The 11382-nt window shown below is 45.3% G+C and overlaps 1 protein-coding gene across 2 annotated transcripts in view; it reads right to left on the bottom strand.

Moving 5' to 3' along the window:
• CCBE1 (collagen and calcium binding EGF domains 1) overlaps positions 1-10406 on the bottom strand; it is a 221625-nt gene extending 211219 nt beyond the window's left edge. For both annotated transcript variants that reach the window (XM_053571849.1, XM_053571850.1), the window contains exons 1-2: positions 9892-10406; positions 9305-9385 (exon numbers count right to left, since the gene is read on the bottom strand). In XM_053571849.1, coding sequence (XP_053427824.1) covers positions 9305-9385; positions 9892-10025 — 215 coding nt within the window. In that variant the 5' untranslated portion in view covers positions 10026-10406. The remainder of the gene's footprint in view (positions 1-9304; positions 9386-9891) is intronic.
• Positions 10407-11382: the final 976 nt, after the last annotated feature.

The raw sequence follows: 11382 nt of genomic DNA on the forward strand, positions 1-11382 counted from the left end.
ATAGCTGTGCCATCTAATGCTTTTTTAGTCGGTGGTAGAACACACACTAGATCAGTATTACAATGTCATAGTTTTTTTTTTTTTTTGAGACAGAGTCTCACTATGTCACCCTCTGTAGAGTGCTGTAATGTCACAGCTCACAGCAACCTCAAACTCTTGGGCTTAAGTGATTCTTTTGCCTCAGCTTCCCAAGTAGCTGGGACTGGAGGTGCCCACCACAAAGCCCAGCTATTTTTGGTGTTGTTGTTGCAGTTGTCATTGTTCTCTGGCAGGTCTGGGCCAGGCTCGGACCTGCAAGCCCCCGTGTATGCGGCTGGCGCCCTAGCCGCTGAGCTGCAGGCGCTGAGCCAAATGTCAGAATGCTTTTTAGCTATATGACAAAAATATAACGTTACCACTTTGGCATGAAGTACTCTTTGTTGAGAGGGGTTATTTTCCTAAATGTGTATTCCTCTAGAAAATCTATCATCTGATTTTTGAAAGTTTTCTACTATGCAAATTTGAAACATGTTAAAGTGTATGAAGAGGTAGCCTTTAGTCAAAGTCTGTGAAAATTAATGTATGAGTTAATGACGACAGAAGTAGAAAGCCAGACAACGCAATTCAAGCACTACTTGACTGGCCCAGGAAGGCAGTTCATGCTCCAGTACTCACAATAAAGTCAGCTTCTTAAACACTGACAAGTTATACTCATTCAGCTCATTAAGGGATAACGATTTGAAAGAAGTCCCTGCTCAACAGAAACGAGGTTTCTTGATCTCTAGGAATCAAAGTCACGACTAAAAATGCTTGGCCAAGAAATTAAAATACAATAAAATAAATAAGGCAACATAAAAAACCCAAAGATGACACTGAATCAACAACTACCTCCCAAGTCACCTCTTTGAGGCCTGAGATTTGTATGTGTCTGTTTAGATTGAAAACCTCACTCCTGGTCTTTATATTAAGATGGTCTGTAGGTGAAAGTGTTTTCTGTAAGGGGCCAATCAGTAAACATACGAGGCTTTGGGAGCCAAATAAGTCCTCTGTGGTATGGTTTTCCTCTTTTATACAACCTTCAGAGATGTGAAAACCATTCTTATGCCCCTGGTATTACCAAGACAAGACGCAAGCCCTAGTTCCCCAGTCTCTGTTCTATGCAAACTCCCAGAGCCAGATCCTGCCTGGCAAGGAGGTTCCCTACGTTTGTGGGTTCTCTGCAGACACAGTCTCCAATGGAGCAGCTGCCAGGGCAGACATCTGCCCCTGCCACTCCCGGAGGACTCAGGGCAGGAACCTTTACTCCAGACGAAGCAAACAGAATATCCCACAGGAGTGGTTCCAAAGAGAAAGCTAAAAAGAGATGTGGTCCAAGTTTCTGAAATCATAAAGGTGATCTAGCATGTGTTCTACTACAGTGAGTAAAGAGGCAACGTACACATTCACACAAGCACTCTGACCTGCATGGATCAGACACTGAAGATGGAAACAGGAAACAACTCTGCTCAATAGGGATGAGATGCGTAGACGTAACAGCCACCTTGCCTTTTACAGGTGTTTAGGATGCCTATAGAAACCACCCTATGAGGTTCAGACACATGTATGAACATGTGGTGACAGTTCCCTAATGAGCAGCATGGAGAAAAATCAGAGGGTGCGCCTTCCTCTGGTCAAAGTCACTGTCATGAGACTAGCCTAGGCTGAGGTAAACGGGGCCAGAGTCATCTGCCCCTAGTAGGCGCAATTCTCGTCCACCTCACAGGTCACAGAGCAAGGCAATGTATCTCTCTGTGATTCTAATCAATCTCAGAAGACACCCCTGGCACAAGCTATGTTCCTGTTAGCGCATCTGCCATAATAACTCCAGTTACCACCATTCCTGAGTGTGTCTGTCTGTCCCTGCTCTGAGGTGTGGAGTTTCTTTTGCTGAAAGGCTACAGCTGGCCTACAGGAAATTAAGATCTTAGCCCCCAAAGATGTGACATGAATCAGATGTATACCACAACCAACCATGTTAAAAATGTCCCAAGGGACATCTTTAGTTCAAAGTTCCTTTACGGAATAACAAATTGAATTAAAGTCCACAAATTCCACAGAGGACAGAGGTTTGCTGTTGTTGGGGGGAAGATTTGTCTGCTTTATTCAAATGCATTCTAAGCACCTAGGACTGTGCTCAGCAGGTAAGCAGTCAAGTATCTGCTGACTAAATGAATGAATGGAAGTTGTAAGACTTAAAAAAAAATAGCAAACAGCTTCATGGAAAAAGGGCCTAGTTTGGCAGAAGCTGAACTGCAGATGTTATAGCTATTTACTTTTTCATCACCCAAATAAAAGCAATAAGCTAAAACAGAATGAGATCTTTGTTCCCCAGATACTCAGCAATGCCCTGAAAACAAGCAGACCCTCTGAGCTCACAAAAGCAGCTGAGCCCTACTGAGCAAGAGGGTGACAGGTTTTGAGAATCCCAACAGCACTGGCAGGGAAACTGCTGATTGAAATGCAAACCTTCTCCTGAGAAGATGGAAAACGCAGACTAAAGAAAGCATTTGTTTTTTTCTCTTCACTTACAAAAGATGAAGTTAATCATAGGAAGTCAGGAAGCCTTGACAACTAGGTAGCAATTGGATCAGATCTCAAAGGACAAGCACCAGGGAAAGTGCAGCCTTTTGTGGCCGGTGAGTTCCATTGTTTGTTGTTTCTAATCACTCTCTACTGTCTCTCCGAGAGTGAAAAGTGACGCAGAACCTTGCCTTGGCCAACACGCCACCTTCCCTCCCTCCTCTAACACCTGTTCTTATGGGAGGGAGAGGGATTCCCCCTCTAAAACTGATCCTCCACTTCAAAGCCAGTGTCTCTGAAGCACAATAAACACATGGGCAGGAACCCACAGCTCCTCATCAGATATTGTTTAAATGGCCAGAATCCAGCCCATGTAACACATGAGCAACTAAAGTTAAGCAGGTCTAGCTGAGAACCAATGGAAGTAACAGCAGCACCTGAGAGCTACAGTTAATCTCCGGCTTCTAAAAGAGCCTTCCCAGCCCAGCTTTTAAAGGAAGCACATTTGGATTAGCAACAGAAGTTCCAGAAGGCCTACTAAAAAGTTAAAGTCAAATCTCATTATTTACTTTTAACATGAACATATTGACTTACTCAAACATGTAAGGAACCAACACTCTGTCCAGGCATGGAGCTAGCCTTGGAGGATACAGCCATGAATGACAGGACAGACCATGCCCTTGGAGTGGGGACAACCCATGTTAAAGATGGCCTAACATAGGCCTGCCTTCCTGACTTAGGCAGTTTTGCAAAACCCCACGTCCACCCATCCCTGCTGTTTACACCTTTCCATCATTTCCTCCTTACTGATGGGGTATGGATGGTTGTGGTAAAGACAACTGTACTGGCCAGGCCTGGTGACTCAACCTGTAATCCTAACACTCTGGAATGCCAAGCCAGGACTATTGCTTGAGCTCAGGAGTTTGAGACCAGCCTGAGAAAAAGCAAGACCCCATCTCTACTAAAAAATACAAAAGTTATGCAGGCCTGGTGGTGTGCACCTGTAGTCTCAGCTACTCAGCAGGCTGAGGCATGAGGATTGCTTGAGCCCAGGAGTTTGAGGTTGCTGTGAGCTATGAAGGAGCCATTGCACTGTAGCCAGGGCAATGAAATAAAGCTCTACCTCAAAAAACAAAAAAAAAAAAAAAAAAAAGTGCTTTCTGCAAGGGCAACCAGTTGCCCTGAACAAGCCAGTAATTTCTCAGGGCTGCCCACAGTGCTCGTTCCAATTATGCTGGCCCTGGGACCAGGAGGCTGCTGAAGATGAGAAACCAGAACTGAGCTGAGGATCTAGTCATGTTTCTGCCAGTAAGACCTTCTTTTTGTGACCCTGGGCAAGGAGCAACCCCTCTTGGAGCCTCCAGAAAATGAGCTAACTTCACGTTCTAACAGGTCACAGCTCCACCTGCTCACATGGTCCTGAATTGTGGATCTTGGGTAGTCAGGAAACAGACAGACTTCAAATTTTCCCAAGAAAATGTCTGTCTGGGCTACCCTGTGTTTGATACTATCCTACTAGATTTCTGGGCTATCCTACATTTGGAAAAGCATGTAGGAATGAGTGACATTTCTGGCTATAATATTTGCACTTTGAAAAATATCTATTATAAAGCTCAATAAAACTCACAGAGTCAAACATCCATTGAGCACCTACTATATACATTCAACATGCCAGATTCAGCAAGAGGCAGTGATGACAATGAGCACATACGTTAATTCACTTAATCCCCAGCAGCCCTGTAATTTTAGCACTAACACATCGCTCGTTTTGCAAAAGAAAAAACTAAAGCACAGAGATTAAGAAACTTCAAGGTCACCCAACAACTAAGTAGTAGAGCTGGGATTTAAACTGGACCAAAGCTGACATCAGAGCCCTTTCTGGGAACTTACCAGAGCAGTGGGTTCTACAGCCTTTCCTCAAATGTATTCTGAGCTGGAGCCAGTGTTATCAATCGTACGGTGCAACTCCAATGAAGAAGACCTTGCTGTACAAACTTCAAGTAAACACACTTGCAGAAATATCGCATTAATTTCCACATTCTCACGGGATTTGGCAACACTATTGTATCATCTCAAAGAAGAGTGGGAAGTTTTACATTCCCCACGTCACTGTTTCCCATGGGTACATGGGCAAGAACACTGCTTACTAAAATGCCACTGACTGAGCAAACTTGGGAGAACCAGGTGACTGAGGGGCACCCGGGGCACTGATACCACTTAGAGGTCCATGAACCTTAGAGCCAAAAATCATACCTAATATGGTTTAGAAAAACCCTCAACCCACTCTATGTTAAAGAACCACCTTGAAGAACAAAGTTAAGTCTTGCCCAAAAAGTCATTTCTAGCTGTTTACCACCTATCGCTGATAATATATGAACTACATGACTTTAAACTTAATCATATACCATTGGGTAGTGGTCAGTTTCAAAGGCCTTGTGTCTAAGATCAAGACTGTAAACTGAGACCAGAGAGTATACCCTGTTTTATACTTAAACTTTATCTGGGACTATTCAAAGTTCATAATAGATGTTCAGTAAGTTTTTAGTTAAGGAAACAAAAAGGTTAAGTAGCTGTTTATTCAATACCCTCAACTCAATACAAAACTTGATTTCATTTCCTATAATTGACCATATTCCTCATTTCTTATTTAATGAAAGATTTTAACATGTCATTTTATTGATACAACCCAATAAAGTAAAAGTAAACACCTTTTGCTGGGACTACATGGTTTGAGAAAGACAGGGAGGAAAAAAAAGTCCAATTGTGGCAAAAATGTCGACAGCCGCAAGAGAGCAATGTCATAAGAGCAATTTGACACACTTGGCTTCATATACTTAGTTTGGCTGTAACAAATTCAGTTCAGACAAATGACACCCCAATACTGATACCTTAAGAATATGGTAAGAATGTGCCCTATATTGTAAGAGTACATAATGCTAAACAAATATGTACTCTTTAAATTTAAGCTGTCACTAGCATTCATTCAGAAAGTGTTTGTTAAACTTTAGGTACTTGGCATAATACGCATTAGGGATACAGAATCTATGGAGACATTGATAAGATGAAATCCTGCAGGGAAGAAAAGTTATACATGTATGAACCAATTTTGTGTATCAAAATATGAAGACAATTGTCTAAAACAGACCTCAAGAGCAAGGGTAACTCAAAACCACCACTGTGACCATGGCTGTTGGTGTTTTCAATGACAGTGTCTTTGACATTTATAGCCATCTAGATTTACATGCAGTCTTCTTCCTCCCTCACATCCCAGGAATTAGAACACCCAGTCCCATCCCTCTGGGATGATGAAAGGGCGCAGGCTTTTAAGTTGGACAAACCTGAATTTGAACCCTGGCTCTCCCACATACTAGTTTTGTGGCCCTGGGTATGTTATCTAATCCCCTGAGCTTGAATTCTCTTTGTACAGAGTCACTCTGGATCAGAGATGATATACGTAAAGTGCTGACCACACAGTAGGTCCTCGGCAAGACAGAACTGAGGTAAGGACTGAGGAGATTCTGAATCCATCTTTTCTTCTCTAAGTCACTTAGGTCACCATACAGCATTGGGTATAATGGTAGATCAACTTTATTACATGGACCACATTCACTTTTGTTTTTTTTTCCCCAGCTATTATTTTTTATTTTTTATTTTTATTAAATCGTAGCTGTATACATTAATATGATCATGGGGCCTCATTCACTAGCTTCACAGACTGTTTGACACACTTTCATCACACTGGTTAACATAGCCTTCCTGGCACTCTTTCAGTTACTGTGCCAAGACACTTACATTCCACATTTACCAAGTTTCACATGTACCCTTGTAAGATGCACCGCTGGTGTAATCCCACCAATCCCCTTCCCTCTACCCACCTCCCCTCTCCCTCCCCTCCCTTTCCCCCTTCCCCCTATTCTTAGGTTGTAATTGGGTTATAGCTTTCATGTGAAAACCCTAAATTAGTTTCATAGTAGGGCTGAGTACATTGGGTACTTTTTCTTCCATTCTTGAGATACTTTACTCAGAAGAATATGTTCCAGCTCCATCCATGTAAACATGCAAGAGGTAAAGTCTCCATCTTTCTTTAAGGCTGCATCCTCCATATTAATGACTTTTTAAAAAATCACGTAAACACTTCAAGCTCAGAAGTGGCTTCCAAAGTTTTCACTTGTGCTGAATACCATTTACCAAAATACCTCCAGTTGAGTGGGACTCTAATGCAGAACACACTCTGTGTCCCTAATGTGTATTGTGCCAAGTACCTAAAGTTTAACAAACACTTTCTGAATGAATGCAGAGCACATTAATGCTGCACCACTTACAGACAGCTTAATTCAAAGTAACCCTTCAAGAATCTGGTTGACTGGAAGGCTGGTTCTCTCATTTTAGGTTAGCATGCATGAACAGCAAACTGATTAGCTGAGGATTCATCTGAAAGGGTTTGCCCAGGTCCCCGGGAATGAGGACAATGGTTTCTATCACAGGGCTTCAGGATTGAAAGCACATCTCATTAAGACACAGATTCGGATTCAGGAGGTCTAGGGAGGAGCCTGAGAGTCTAACAAGCATCAAGATGACGCTGGGTTGCAGGCTTTCACCTGCAGACTACACCTGAAGCAGCTTGGGTCTGCAAGGCTAGGACAATCAATTCATAGACTGAGGAACACACAGCACGCCTCTATTCTTGGGGTTCAAAAGCAGGGCAGAAAATACCAAATGACTTAAGAGATAATTCTAGAAATAGGTTAAGACCAATAGAGTACACATAGAACTCTTGACTTTATAAATAAATATGAAAAAAGAATTTTCATATATACAGAATCAACACCACTTTTGAACTGAAGACATCCTGTCCCCTTCCCTAAAAAAATAAATAAATTTTTTTTTGCAATTTTTGGCCGGGGCCAGGTTTGAACCTGCCACCTCCAATATATGGGGCCAGCACCTTACTCCTTTGAGCCACAGGCGATACCCTAAAACAAAATTCTTTATGGTCTTTTCCTTATACTCACAGCTGTTTCTTTGGGTTGCTGTTAGTGGAAACAAAGGCCAAGACATTGTTAACATCTTTTGTTGAGTATAGTAGAAACACCTCACTGCTTCAAAAAGTCTGGAAAAGATGATAGTAACAACCGTAACAACGGTTTCTGAGCATCTGACATGCATTCTTTAACTGTCACTGATTTATGTGAAGTCTGACCTTCAGGGACCGGAAAAATGAGCAAACCATCTCAGGGACACTTTCCATGTTAAATTAGAAGCTTTCCACTGCAGTAATAGAAAAACAATGTGTCCTAAGAAATACTGTGGTGGTGTAGATGGAACACAGGGTTGGAAATGGGCACGCAATCCTGCTGCCAGCACCAGCAGGTCACCTCGCTTACCCAGTGAACCTCTTGAAGTCTTCACTTGCCACGGGACGTAACTCCTTTCTACCTCTCACATTTTGTTTAGTGTTCATCCCCTGCGAGAAAGCAGCCCTTTCCAAGCCCAAGGAGTGACTGCTGATACACTTAAGTGATGGTTGTTGTTCTATCGCCCACAACAGATTTAGAAGTATGAGTACACAACATAACTCACGTTGTTTTTGACAGTCTTGGAACCACTTTTATGGGAATCTTTGGGTATGTGAAATAAAGTTTCTTGCAGCTAAAAGCATTATGACCAGTTCACTGGCTATGACATTATGAATAGTAAAGCTTCCTTTTTTCAAGTTCATTTCTGGAGATTGCTAGGTTATCCTGTACTAGCCGCTATTTATCCTGGTACCCCAAATAGACCGTATAAGTCTCAGAGACAGAGTCTGGCGCAAGCATGTGGCCAGAGTATCTTGATCAGTACCTTTAAGAAAGCAGACATACAAGGGTGTCTGCCTCCTCCAACCAACTGGAACAGAAGCCAAAATTCATAGTGAAAAAACTAAGTCAACCCCCACCTAAAGACTGCAAGCAAGGCACAGCGGTTCTCTCCTTTGGGGGATAAATCACCACTGCTCTTATCTCCTGTTGGGGAGAAGAACCGCCTGGGGAGCATTTTTGGAACTACAGGTTTCCTAGCCCTGTCCACACTTAGCTTTAAGATGTTAGAGGCGCTAAGTGATTCTGTATTATAAGCAGCTGAGAGATGAGGGGGAGACAATAAAATAGGCTGAATTTGGAACAACTGGGAATTGAGACTGGGAGAAATGAACCCAGGAATAGCTGCCATGTTAAAACATGTTAGTGACTAAAACACTCAGGTGGATCTGTGGCCCACAGTTTCAGACTGTTCCTCTTCTTTCCTGTGTCCCAACAACATTCTTGTTTTCACTTAACAACCACAACCACCCGCGATCCCCTCCCCCTTTTTATCCAGAGACCTTGACAGCCATCCACTCTGTCCTAACAGAAAGTCAAAAGACAGCCAAGTGCCAAGTTATTTCCTTCGTGTTGACTTTGTATTTTCCAAACAAAACGCACGTGTAAAAGCAGCCGTTCGTCTCTGTCACGTCCCGCTGTTTACAGTCAAAATTCAACCCACTCCTTCACAAACCTGCAGCCGCCTCCCTCCAGCTTCCACCAGGCAAGTATCTCAGGACTCTCAGGATCTCAGCGCACACTCTCTAGGCGGAAACTCAGCCTATAACCAATCAACGCAAAGGTCCGCGCCGAGGAGCGCACATTCAGCACGTCCCGACATGCTCGCGACCCCTGGTCCCGGAGCGCGCCGCCTTCCCACGCAGCCGGGTGCGCACGGACCGCCACTCGGCAGGGTCCCGCTGGCTTACCTGTAGCACGTCGTGAGCTCGCCTGAAGCCTTCAGACAAGGGTACTTGGTCGTTGCGATTTTATTTTCTGAACAGATTTCTCTACAAAAAGGTAGCAGAGGAAACGTGTGACTGTCAGCGGAGGAGCGGAGGCGGCGTGCGCGCTGGGGAACCGCTAGCGCTCTTGGAGCGCTAGGCAGGCGGTGGTCCCTGAGCCGTCCGCCGACCAGACTCCGGGAACGGGACACGCCAGGCGAGGGTCACAAAGGATCGAGCTGAGCCCCAGCAGGAAAACAAGAAAGCTAAGAAAGCGGGGCTCTCCAGCCATGCCGGCCGGTGTGGCACGGGAGGGGGGCAGGAACGCTGGGCGCAGGATAGTATTCCAGAACCCCGACCCAGAGGTGGCAGAAGCCCAGGCTGAGGGAGCGGAGGCTGGTACCAGAGCAGAGTTAGGTGTCACTCTGGACAGTTGAACGCCTTGCCCCTGGCCCGAAGAGCAAGGGCGTGCAAATCGCCACGGAGGGGACGGTGAAGGGACAGCCCGCACCCCGCGACCTGGGCGCGCACCAAGCAGGAGCTCGCCCTCCGCTGGGGCTGGCAGCGCTTACCTGTCGGTGTCCTCAGGCTCCTCTCGGTAGGTCCACGAGTGTCCCAGCGCCAGGAGCAGCAGCAGCGGACCCAGGCTCCTGCCCAGTTGCCCCCTAGCTGCTCCTCCCCGGCTCGGAGGAGGCGGTGGCACCATCAGGGAAGCTCCCGGCTTCCTCCCGGCTCCTTCCCGGTGCGCGAGCTCTGTCCCAGCCCCGAGTCCTGCTCTTCCGTGGTCGCCGCCGTCCCTCTTCCCGGCAGGGGGCGCCGGAGAGTAGGGGCGTTTGCGCCACCTGCACAAGACGCAGGGGCTGGGATATCCCGGAGCTGTGGGGGGGTCAGGCTAGGCGTTGGGGTGCCGTATGCAAACTCAGAGCCTGGTAAACCGGGTGCTTGCGGTGTCAGATCGTCTTGTCGGAACGTTCACGTCCCATTGTCAGACTTGCTGGACCAGGCTTGGAGCTGCGCCCTCTCCTCTCCCTTCTTCCTTCTCTGGGGGAAGAAGCGCAGGGTGGGGGAAGCAGGCGGTTGTTTGCATTCTGTACCAGGGTCGCAAGACCAGGAGGAGGAGGAGCCGATTCTCACCAAGGAAAGGGGGAGGAGGAGAAGGGTTAATAAGCTTCCTTCCTGTTGACAGTTGATTTCTTAAGCCCAACAGGGTCAGGCCAACATTTCCCTCCCTGCCTTAAGGACCTAGGCTCGTTTCTGTCTTTTCTTCTAGCAGAATACAGGAGGAAGGGAGAGTTGAAAGGCTACAGTGAGCCTACAAATTGCCTTATTTCAAATGTGTACAGGGAATGCATATAAAACACTTTGCACAGTGCCTGAAATAGCGTTGTTTATAAAGTTCGGTCAATCTTCGTTAAAAACCCTTATGAGAAAATCCTCAGGTCGTTTCATTTTTTGATAAGCTAGGCTGCCATTTTCTTCATAAGTTGAGCTCTGAACAAATAAGGAACTCTCATTGGGTCATTCTGGGAACCTTGTCTTAAAGCCTGTTGCCCTGAGTAGTTTACACTCTACACACACCTTCAAGGCTGGGAATGCTTATCTGATCAGGTGAGTACTCCTGTTAATCACGGTCCCTGCCTGAAAATGACCCTCATAGTAATTCATGTAAGTCAGCATCTTAACACTTTGTGGCACATCAGGAGTTTGTCAGAGAAACTTGTGGCATAGTCATGAACTACAGTGCCAAGCAAGTGGTCATGGCCCAGAAATAAGTTGAAATAGCAAGAGATTTTAATGCCTAAACTCTAACACGTGTGGTTCTGCCTTTTGCAGAACTGTAGCTTGTTCACAAGTTACCAATGTGCAAATAGGTTAGGTAAGCAAGTGTTTTGATTTACAAAACTATTCCAGCCACCTGAGAAATACCCCACACATCACATACACTTTGAGATTTTTAATAGTAATGACATCCTGATTCCTCTGTAACAGGCGTCCTCAAACTTTTTAAACAGGGGGCCAGTTCACTGTCCCTCAGACTGTTGGAGGGCAGGACTATAGTTTAA

The sequence above is a fragment of the Nycticebus coucang genome, chromosome 19, assembly GCF_027406575.1.
Source record: "Nycticebus coucang isolate mNycCou1 chromosome 19, mNycCou1.pri, whole genome shotgun sequence".
NCBI classification, from domain to species: Eukaryota; Metazoa; Chordata; class Mammalia; order Primates; family Lorisidae; genus Nycticebus; species Nycticebus coucang.